General features: G+C 43.4%; 1 protein-coding gene across 1 annotated transcript in view; it reads left to right on the top strand.

Moving 5' to 3' along the window:
* Positions 1 to 12,177, top strand: part of CYP4V2 (cytochrome P450 family 4 subfamily V member 2) — a 184,876-nt gene that overhangs the window by 125,309 nt on the left and 47,390 nt on the right. The window contains exon 6 of the mRNA XM_077279636.1: positions 11,288 to 11,414. Coding sequence (XP_077135751.1) covers positions 11,288 to 11,414 — 127 coding nt within the window. The remainder of the gene's footprint in view (positions 1 to 11,287; positions 11,415 to 12,177) is intronic.

A 12,177-nucleotide genomic window follows, 5' to 3' on the forward strand; every position in this document is an offset into this window, starting at 1 on the left:
GTTAAACTAGAGATTTCTGCAGACATAAAAAGGACTGGGCAGCATTTGGTTTCTTCTATAAAAGCCACCTTCTCTGTTGTGCCTCACCAACAACTATCTAGCACCTCACTGGAGAGGCCAGAGTCACAGATTGAGAAGCACTGCTCTCACCTACTTAGGATGTAATAAGTATCTGATTTCCATGGGTCCAACTACATGACCACTAGTGTCATGGGAACATGAATAATTATACCCCAATTAATCAAAGCAATTGCATCAGAATTGTAGCGTAAATTCTTTTGAAAATGTGCAAAGTTTTGGCGCAGCTCAGGGGTGAACAAAATATTAGTGACTTTTGGCATTTTCACGCCAGTTTCTTCCAACTTGGTCGAAATGGTCCAAGTTGAGGCAGGATGCCACAGCTTGTCTTATTTGTGACACTGGATTGGACTGGGGGACTGGAGTAAAGTTTCTGGTATGGTGCATGCCATTTATCAGACACTCCTAAATCATGAATCAGGAATGTCTGACTCCACATGCCCCCTCATCAAGATCAGTGAAAAAATTTTCTAAGTACCGTACACACGTGGTCAAAATTGTTGGTACCCCTCGTTTAATGACAAAAAAACCCACAATGGTCACAGAAATAATTTGAAATCTGTGAAAATGAACAAATTAAAGTCAGACATTGCTTTTCAACCATGCTTCTACAGAATTTTTAAAAAAGGAAAACTCATGAAATAGGGCTGGACAGAAATTATGGTAACTCTGAAAATAAAGGGACAAGTTAAATCAAGGTGTGTCCACTAGCTAGCATCACAGGTGTCTACAATCTTGGAATCAGTGAGTGGCCTGTTTATAGGGCTACAGATACTGACTGTGCTGTTTGGTGATGTGGTGTGTATCACACTCAACATGGACCAGAGAAAGAGAAGGAAAGAGTTGTCTCAGGAGATTACAAAGAAAATTATAGACAGACATGGTAAAGGTAAAAGTTATAAGACCATCTCCAAGCAGCTTGATGTTCCTGTGACTATAGCTGCACATATTATTCAGAAATTTAAGATCCATGGGACTGTAGCCAACCTCCCTGGACGTGGCCGCAGGAGCAAAAATGTTGACAAATCAAAGAGATGGATAATACGAATGGTAACAAAAGAGCACAGAAAAATGTCCAAACAGATTAAAGGGGAACTTCAAGCTCAAGGAACATCAGTGTCAGATTGCACCATCCGTCATTGTATGAGCCAAAGTGGACTTCATGGGAAACAACCAAGGAGGACACCCTTGTTGAAAAAAAATCATAAAAAAGCCAGATTTGAATTTGCCAAACTACATGTTGACAAGCCACAAAGCTTCTGGGAGAATGTCCTATGGACAAATGAGACAAAAATGGAACTTTTTGGCAAGACACAACAGCTCTATGTTCACAGATGGGAAAATGAAGCATATCAAGAAAAGACCACTGTCCTTACTGTGGAACATGGAGGAGTCTTATGTTCTGGGGTTGCTTTGCTGCTTCTGGCACAGGGTGTCTAGAATCTGCACAGGGTACAATGAAATCTCAAGACTGTCAAGGGATTCTAGAGAAAAACGTGCTGCCCAGTGTCAGAAAGCTTTGTCTCAGTCACAGGTCATGGGTCTTTCAACAGGATAATGACTCAAAACACACAGCTAAAAACACCCAAGAATGGCTAAGAGGAAAACATTGGACTATTCTGAAGTGGCCTTCTATGAGCCCTGACCTAAATCCTATTGCGCATATTTGAAAAAATCTGAAACAAGCCGTCTGGAAAAGGCCACCTTCAAACATGAGACAACTGGAGCAGTTTACTCTTGAGGGGTGGGCCAAAATACTGTGCAGGCCTATTTCATGATTTTTTTTTAAATTCTGTGAAAGCATGGTTGAAAAGCAATATCTGACTTTCATTTGTTCATTTTCATAGATCTTTTATTTATTACTTTTGTCAGATTCAAGTTATTTCCGTTACCTTTGTGGATTTTACTGTAATTAAACGAGGAGTACAAACAATTTTGACCATGTGTGTATATACTCGAGTATAAGCTGACCTGAGTATAAGCCGAGGCACCTAATATTGCCATGGAAAACTGGGTAAGCTTATTCACTCGAGTATAAGCCAGGTATGCATTGTCCCCTCATCCCTGTCCTGCTATGTGTGGCTCCCCCCGTCACTGTCCTGGTACGCATGGCTGCACCGTCCTGTCCTGGTATGCGTGGCTCCCCTGTAGCTGTCCTGGTGTTATGGACCTGGTGGTTAGGAGCACCTGGAATGACCTGAAGGTTAAACTAGAAATAAAGACAAGCTCTGGGGAAGTGGGAACTCTGCTGACCGCAAACCCTACTCCTATCACACACACTAGAAATAGCCGTGGAGCGTACCTAACTCTCCCTAGACGCCTCTTCACAGCCTAAGAGCTAACTACCCCTAAAGATAGAAATAGAAGCCTTACCTTGCCTCAGAGAAATTCCCCAAAGGAAAAGGCAGCCCCCACATATATTGACTGTGAGTTAAGAGGAAAGTCACAAACGCAGGAATGAGACAGGTTTTAGCAAAGGAGGCCAGTCTTCACTAAATAGTCAGAGGATAGAAAAGGGAACTATGCGGTCAGCACAAAAAGCTACAAAAACCACGCAGAGTATGCAAAAAGACCTCCACACCGACTCACGGTGTGGAGGTGCAACTCTGCACCCCCAGAGCTTCCAGCTAGCAAGGAAATATGATAGCAAGCTGGACTAGAATTTAGCAGTACTAAGAAATATATTCAGGCAGCAGTAACAACAAATGAACTCGCAGGGACTTAGCTTCTGCTGGAGTAGACAGGTCATCAGAGAAGTCCAAGAGAGATCTGAACCAATACTGAGACATTGACAGCTGGCATGAAGTAACGATCTGAGTGGAGTTAAATAGGGAAGCCAGCCTAGCAATAAACGAGGGAGCTGAGAAAGCCAACCTCAAGGACCAGCAGTTCCACTCACAGCCACCAGAGGGAGTCCAAGAACAGAACTCGCCAAAGTACCATTCATGACCACAGGAGGGAGTCCAAGAACGGAATTCACAACACCTGGTATGCGTGGCTTCCCCCATTGCTGTCCTGGTATGTGTGGCTACCCCCCGCAGCTGCCCTGGTATATGTGGCTACCCCCTGTAGCTGTCCTGGTATGTGTGGCTCCCCCCTCCCGTCCTTGTATGCATGCTTCCTATTACAAAAAAAGCAAACATCCTACTCACCCTCCAGCGTGCCCTCGCAACACCTCCGGCACCAGCAGCTCTTCCTGCCTTCCGAGTTACCACGTAGCACCACTCATTAAGGTAATGAATATTTCCTCCACGCCTGGGAGTGGAGACGCGTGCATATTCATTACCTTAATGAGCGGTGCCACGTGATCGCTCAGCACAGGAAGAGCTGCTGGAAGCCAGAACCAATGAGATGCTGCGAAGGTGCCGGGTCCAACGAGATGCTGCGAGGGTATGCTGGAGGATGAGTAGGATGTCTTCTGTGCGCGCTATAAGAGAAATGAATATTCATTTTTGTTTAGCAGTGGCACAGGTGTTAGCCACAGATGCCGGCTCCTGCCTCTGTGACCCACTGCTCCACTGCTCTCCCTTCCCCACCAGCTTTCTGGGACAATTGACTCGTGTATAAGCCGAGGGGGGCATTTTCAGCAGAAAAAAATGTGCTGAAAAACTCGGCTTATACACGAGTATGTATGGTATATATTTTTCTAAAGGTGCTACTGTCATGAAATTGTCACCAGATTGTCGGTAACAACCCATCAAATCAGCAAAGGCAAATAAATCAAACCATAGATGTCCATAAATTAAGTTATGTGTAAAAATGAGAAATTCCATGGGGAAAAAGTATTGAACACATGAAAAAAGTGTGGTGCAAAAATTCATGGAAAGTCATGACACCTGCTCAAATTTATCAGGGATTAGAAAGCAATCATTATTGAAATGTATTTAATACTGTGTACAAAAACCTTTGTTGGTGATGACTCCTGTATGGAGAAACTAGTTACATACATTGCTCAAGTGTGATTTTGATCCATCCTTCCATAGAAACACTCTTCAAATTTTGAAGGTTCCATGGGCTCCTTCTATGAAGACTGAACTTTAGTTCCTTCCACAAATTTCCCACACAGGGGCATAATTAACAAGTGGTGGGTGGAGTCACTCGTTATTTATCATATATGTAGGAGAGGGGAGTCATCTACACCACACAGCATCTGTCTATTGTACCTCCTGATGATCCCTGGTGGTGAAATGCATTGAGGTTTAGATGAATCTACCTGGATAAGTACCCCTATTTCTTGTTTCCCAGACTGTCTATTTGCACTGCTTAGGCTGTATAATTAATATAATGGGCTGTACATCTATTGGTGTTGGTGCAATTTTTGGGGGGCCTTATCTCTGATGGCCTGATGAATGATGAGGTTGTAAGTTGTTCTCTATTAGAGGAGGCTTTTTTTTACCTGTTTTCTTTATTGCTGTCATCACTTTTTGATGCCGTGTATGGGTTTTACATCATAGACCTATATTCCTGCGGACATACAGGATTTTTTCCCATAGGCAAGCTGATCTGAGATTTGGTTCCTGGTCGTTAGTATATAATACTATTTCTACAGGGTTTCCAAGGGACAGCTACCGAGGAGCGGGGACGCCATAAACACTGACAAGTAGGGTACCAACCTCCGCTGGCTAGGCAGGTGTTCAACTATTAGGAGACAGTCTAAGATCACATTTAGGGGTCTTTTATACATCTATATGTATCTATTTCATTGTTTGACATCACTGTTATGCATCTAGGTGTATTCATAGCCTACCCATGTGGTCAGTCCATGCTTTATGCAATTCATCTTTGCTGCCACTAGTGTCATTGCTGCATTTCCTTTTCAATTAGCAGTCAGTCAATTGGTTTCTTATCAAGAATGGCTTGTGTCTGAGTGTTATAATCACATGTCTAGGGCTTTCTAGGGCAGCAAGGGATAGCGGTTGAGCGGAGGTGCCAATTATGCTATCAAAGGGTGCCAACCTTCGCTTGTAGGCAGGCAACAGCATATGTATTAATTTATAGGGTTACCTAGCTTTGCACCTTTTTGTTTTTTGTTTGTGTGTATCCATGATTGTTGTTAGTCTTTTTAATTGCTTAATAAAAGTTAATTTTTAATCATTAAGAACCCTTTTGTTATAAACTTAGTGCTAAGTGCAGTGGAGATCAGTATCATGGGTCAGAAATGAGGCCGAGAGACAACAGGTTAAGAGTTCAAGAATATTTATGATGGTATGCAGGTAAACAGCTATGACACAGCAGGTTAGTAGCAGAGAGAGCTGGATAAGCAGTAAGCACGTGTACAGACCGTGGAAGTCCAAGTATGTCAGGTCCAGAGACCTGGAGACCAGGCCAGGCCTCCTAGCAGGGAACAGTCCAGCAGCAGAGACGAGTGCAGAGCAGATCCAGGGAAACAAGTCTTATGATGAAGAGACGTAGATCCGGAGACAGACGGGGTATCCCAAGGTAACGAAGAAACCAGCAAGATAGCAGTTCTTCCAGCTTGATCACAAGTCCAGGAACAAGATACTCAAGCAATGAATAATATACAGAGCTCCCTTATATACACCACAGATAGGAACAGGGAAAGTCTGACAGGAAGCAAGATGGCCCCCGTGAGGCCAGTGACTCCATCTTAGGTAAGGGCAAAAGTAACCGAACTGAGGGCAACAGCAGACAAAAACAGATGTACAGTCCAAATCCTTACACCTTTGATTTATTATTAATGAAATGTCCACCCTCATTTCATCTTCATCATCCTGGTAAATAGCAGTAGATTTTTATCAAGAATATCTTGGCACATGTCATGATTCAACCACTCATGGTGTCCTATGGACATTGTGATTGACAGCTCAGCAGCCCTGTAGGATCAGGGGCATGCTGAGCTGTTAGTATTGTGAATTAAAACTTAGCTGTCCAACCTGGCCAGGCCAGATGTCGCCCATTCTGTGCAATTACCTGGCTTTTTAGCTGTCTGGCTAGTATCAGACTTTGTGAGTTGTAGCTTAGCTCAGAGTTTACTCTGTCCTCTGAGTTCATATATTTTGATCTTTTGTTGACTGACCTTGGATTTGCCTTGATCATCCATTTGTCTAGCTGGGTGATATACAATACTTTATAGTCTCCAAACATGATGTGTGTTGTGAATTCTGTTGTGGGTTCTGCTCTTGGGCTCCCTCCTGTGGTTATAAGTGGTAGTGCTGCTGTTTGTCCTTCACAGCAGTCATTAGGTGCGTCCACTTTGGACGGGGCTATTTAGTCTGGCCTCACCCTTTGGTGAGTGCCAGTTGTCCATTGTTTTCTGGAGGATTTACATCTCTGCTTGGTTTCTCCTGCTGGATTGTCCAAATCATCAAATATAAGTCCTGGCTTTGTTTTTGCAGTCCACATGCGGTGGACTTTATAGTTCAGTGAATTGCTATGTTTTTTTCTTGTCCAGCTTTGTCTGTGTAAGAATTTATTCAGCCAAGCTGGAAGCTCTGGATTTGCAGAGTTACCCTCCATGCCTTTAGTTAGGTGTGGAGATTTTTGTATTCTCTGTGGTGGATTTTTGTAGTATTTTAATACTGACCGCACAGTACTCTGTCCTGTCTTTTCTTTCTAGGTAGCGTGGCCTCCTTTGCTAAATTCTGTTTTCAGTCTGCGTTTGTAATTTCCCTCTCCTCTCACAGTCAATATTTGTGGGGGGCTGTCTTTCCTTTGGGAATTTTCCCTGAGGCAAGATAGTTTTCCTGTTTCTTTCTTTAGGGGTAATTAGTCCTCCGGCTGTGACGAGGTGTCTACGGAGTGACAGGAACATCCCACGGCTACTTCTAGTTGCGGTGTTAAGTTCAGGGTCTGCGGTCAGTATAGAGGCCACCTACTCCAGAGCTCGTCCATGCTGCTCCTAGGCCACCAGATCATAACAGATGTGTATTATGGAATCCAAAGAGTTCAATTTTGGCCTCATCTGACCAGACTATATTCTCCCAGTATTTCAGAGGTTTGTATGTTGAGGAGCAAACTTTAAACGTGCTTGAACCTAAATTTTGTTTACCAATGAAGTCTTGCATGATGAGGGCGCACACAGGTCATGGGGGTTGAGTGCATTACTTATAGTTTTCTTAGAAACAATTGTACCTGCTGGTTCCAGGTCTTCCTGTAGCTCTCTACAGTTGATCCTTGGCTCTTGGGCGACTCTTCTGATAATTCTTTTCACTCTTGTGTCTGAAATCTTGTGGAGAACACCAGGTCGTGGCCAGTCTATGATGACATTTTGTTATTTTCTCTTCCGTATTATGGCCCAAACAGTGCTCATTGGAACCTTCAATAGTTTAGAATTTTTTCTGTAGCCAATGCCATCACTATATTTTTCAACATTAAGGTTACAAAGGTCTTGAGACAGCTCATTTGTTTTACCCATGAGGAGATGTTTGTTGTGTGGTACCCTGGTAATGAGACATCTTTTTATAGGACATCAGTTGAACCAGTTGATAATATTTTTCACTAAGTGGCAGGATTGTTTTATAATTTCTGATAAATTTCAGCTGTGTCATGAGTTTCCATGGCGTTTTGCACCTCTCTTTCTTCACTTGTACAATACTTTTTCCCTGTGTCATTTCTCATTATTATTCATAACTTAATTTATGGACATCTATGGTATTAATTCTTTGCCTCTATGCATTGGATGGGTTGTTACTGACATTTGGTGAGAATTTCATGTCAATAGCACCTTTAGATACATATACTGACAAACAAAAGAGTAACAATGTTTTGAACGTTTGAATTCAGGTTCCATATCTCATCATTCACCACTGCTTCAAACGTGAGACTACCATCATTTTATAAACAATCATCTTGGATATTTCATACATAAATTTGACTTGCAACTAATTAGCATTTAATTAATTATGCAGATTCTTTTCATGTCACTGAATTGTTATTGTTTTGCTCCAAAAAAAAAATAAAAAATTTATTTGAATTATTTTGTTAGTTTCAACTTTTAGCTTTCAATACTGCCTAAATCCCAGGCATGCTCTAGCGAGATTCAACCATGTCTTGACCGAAATCTGATCCCAGGTTTCTTCTACATGCTGCCAAACTTGGTGTATACTGGTTGATTTACTTGGGTATGTTTGCAGCTAATTCTTCAACTCTACCCACACGTGTTTGATTCAGTTGAGGTCTGGGGACTATGGGGGCCAAACCAGCACCTCTACTTAATTGTGACTGAACAATTTCTTTCCCAATTTTGACTTCTGCTTTGATTTGTTGTCTTGCTGGAACACTATGTCATCCTTTTCATACCCATAGTACTTGAGTGTACAAAGTATCTAGTCTTGTAGGATACTCACGTATAGCTCAACACTGACACCACATCAATCCTGGTCAAGTACGCCATGCCTTTCATTGTGAAACAACTCCATATCATCAGGCTTCCTCCAGCGAACATGACAGTTCCTTCAATTTCTTGATCCATTAGTCCCTTTTTGCCTTGCTTCTTCCAGACCCATTTGCACCCATCAGAGCCTAGTCTATTGTCTTATGTTATGGCTCTACATCACCCGCTTCTGATCATCTGCTGTCCACCTTTCTAACATTTTTGCAAACTCAGACCGACGCTTCTTATGACTATATTGAAGTCGAAACTTCACATTTTTTTGGTCCACCATTCTGCACAGTGCTTGCATGGACATCTGTGATCTCACTATTACGCAGCATACGAGCTACCTACATTGCCATATTTGTAGCTCCAGAACTGATAGACCTTGTAATGTGCTGATTTGTTTATTCTAATATTTTGCCTGGATGTCCACCTCTTGAGTTTTCCTCCAACTGTCATGGCACTTACATGATGCAATTTAGCAATTTTCTTGGCATAGAGACAGCTATCGATGAGCTGGATGATGCTGTTTCTCTTTTCTTGGGAAATCTTCTTCATGACTGTTCCTCAATTCAAACCAGTGACCTTTCGCTTGGTAATCAGCCTAATAACTGTTAACTGTTACGCTCGTGCCCTGCCTGATTGGCGCGAGCGTGGGGGTGAGGCCCCACTGTGCCACAAACCAGACTACCCTGGAAAGGGCATGACTAAGCAGCTACCTTGGTGTTCACTGAAGCCTCTGATGGTGAGGTCAGGCTTATGAGGCAGGTAGCTGCCAGGTACCTCTCCAGGGTGGTGTCTGGCTGTAGCAGCTGATCCCTCTGGGGAACGGAACGCTAGGACAGGTACGGGCGACAGGCTCAACTGGCAGACAGCCAGGTACTCTGGTGAGCAGGCGGGAATGGCAGGTACTCTGGCAGGCAGGCGGGCATCGCTGAGACACTGGCAGGCGGGCACAGCTGAGACACTGGCAGCCGGGCACGGCTGGGACAGAAGGGGCAGGAACTGACTTGGGAAGGACAGAGACACGGAGTAGAATGAATGGAATATTGGAAGCGGTAGAGACCTGTTCAGACTAGATGAGCTGAAAGTGATTCAGAGAGGACAGATGCACGGACAAGTATGAATGGTATATGGGAACTGGTAGGGACCTGTTCAGACTAGATGAGCTTAACCGCAGGGTGCGGTGCAGGGCAGAACCACAAGGTGTGGAGCAAAGGGCGAAGCAAAGCTGCAGGGTGCGGAGCAAAGAGCGAGGCAAAGCCGCAGGGTACAGAGCAAAGAGCGGAGCAGAGCCGCAGGGTGCGGATCAAAGAGCAGAGCCGCAGGGTGTGGAGCAACGAGTGGAGCAGAGCCGCAGGGTGCAGAGCAAAGAGCGAAGCAGAGCTGCAGGATGCGGAGCAAAGAGCAGAGCCGAAAGGTGCGGAGCAGAGCCGCAAGGTACGGAGCAAAGAGCGGAGCAGAGCCGCATGGTGCGAAGCAAAGCGCGGAGTAGAGCTGCAGGGTGCGGAGCAAAGAGCAGAGTAGAGCCGCAGGGTGCGGAGCAAAGAATGGAGTAGAACCGCAGGGTGCGGAGCAAAGGGCGGAGCAGAGCCACAAGGCAAAGTCACGGGATGCAGAGCAGAGTGCAGAGCAATGTCACAGGATGCAGAGACCACAAGGAAACACACAGCAGAATAGGAAAGGCAACAGACAGGGATACAAATGCACACAGGTAAAGGACTCAGTTCAGACAAGGTCAGGTGTGGGATAAGGTACAGGAATAGGATGCAGTACAGACAAGGGCCAACTCAGGAACAAATGCAGGACAAGGATTCTGGCCTAAGTATGCAGTCCTCAGGGAGGCGGGAACACAAGACACATATAGCACAGTAACAGGTCTGGGAATGCAGCCCAGAGGGAAGGCAGAAAACAGGGACAGGACCTGGCAACACAGCAGCAAGTCACTGACTGAGAGAAATCGTTGCTCAGGTGTCCTCCAATGGGCAAGGATGCCTTAGGTACCTGAAGCCTCTTGGCAATTAGCTGGGGACACCTTAGGAAGGTGCACACTAACCCTATAAGAAACAGGAAGTGCCGGGGCCGCCGCCCTAAGCACACAGCCAAGAAGCATGAAGCCAGCTAGCAGGAGACATGAGGTTTCACAGCAAGGAGCCGGCAGAGGACAGAACACACAGCATGGCCCAGAGTAGTGAGTAATTTGGTGTGTAAGGCAGGTGGGGGATGGGAGGCCATGCAGTGATGCCGACAGGGTTGTTACACTAACACATTGAGCTATTAGGGAATGTGAGAACAGGTCGTAATTTGTAGTATACAGAAAGTAAAATATACTTTCACCACCAGAAGCTAAACAGTAACAATGCAATGACAGCACAAGAATTTGAATAAGTAATCATATGCTAAATAGTTGCAAGTCAAAATTATGTATGAGATAGCCAAGATGATTGTCTATAAAATGATAGCAGTCTCATGTTTGAAACAGTAGTCAATGGTGAGACATTTAGCCTGTAAGTCAAAAGTTCAAAACATTATTACCTTTTTGTTCAGTGTATCAACTTAGAAAATTGATGACATTTTCAATACTTATTCCACCCGCTGTATATAGTGCTTTACAGATCCCCTATTCACTATCCCCATTGAGACCATTCCCTATCTGTATGTCTTTGGAGTGTGGGAGAAAACCGAAAAACTCTGATGAAACCCTCGCAATTACAGGGAGAACATACAAACTCCTTGCAGATGTTGTCTTTGGTGGAATTTGAAGACATGAATGGTGGGATTACTGACCTATTTGTTAATTTTATTTGAAGAGAAACTGATGCTTTAAAATGTTCAATGGGTAAAACATGTATTTTTCTTTGTTTTCCCTATTAGAATGAGTGATATGATACAACGTCGTCAGATGATGCCTTGGCTGTGGCCAGATTTTATTTATTATCATTTAAAAACTGGAAAGAGACATAATGAAAACTTAAAAATTCTCCATTCATTTACTGACCAGGTTAGTGGTGGTGCCTGTATTATATGTAACACTGGTTTAGAAATGTCTGTCTACTAATCTGTGTGCCCACGATAGGTTTTTGTTGAGTCTTTGACTCTGCAGATTTTTGCTGCATCAAAAATGCAACATCTTACAATTACAGCAAAGTGGATGGAATTTATAAAAAATTTCATGCCCACTGTGTTGTTTTTTTTTCACTGTTGTAAACAAACCCTCGGTGCGTATTTCATATCGCCAGCATGTCCATGTTTTCTGCCCAGGTTTTACACATAGAATTACATTAGACATGGAAAAGCTGCAGGTAAAAAATGCAATAAAAACGCATGCAAATAAATATACTAAAAAATGCAATGAAAAACTCAAGTAACCTAATTTACTTGGTAGGCGCAGAAATGCAGCAGAAAGCTTTTTGTGAGAACAATGTCTTACAGATAGTTCAATGCACATAATTTAGAGCAGTCTGTCTGCATAAACAGGCTTTTAATGACCGTCGATTGGTTTAGTACCTCCAATTGGCTCATTTAAATGGACCCTTAGTTTTGAACATAAATCAGCAAATGCCACAGAGATTTTATCTCAGATGATAGTTTCCCATCCCATTTTGTGCTGAAAAGAAGGTAAGAAACTGATCCTCACCCAAGGATCACATCATATATAAATCTGGGCTCTGACTTATTTTGCTCTATACTATATAATTATTTTTGGTATACAGTTACCCGGTTGCATTGTGTTAGACATTATGATGTGGCTACAGGTATTTTAC

This window comes from Ranitomeya variabilis, chromosome 1 (genome assembly GCF_051348905.1).
Source record: "Ranitomeya variabilis isolate aRanVar5 chromosome 1, aRanVar5.hap1, whole genome shotgun sequence".
Classification (NCBI taxonomy): Eukaryota; Metazoa; Chordata; class Amphibia; order Anura; family Dendrobatidae; genus Ranitomeya; species Ranitomeya variabilis.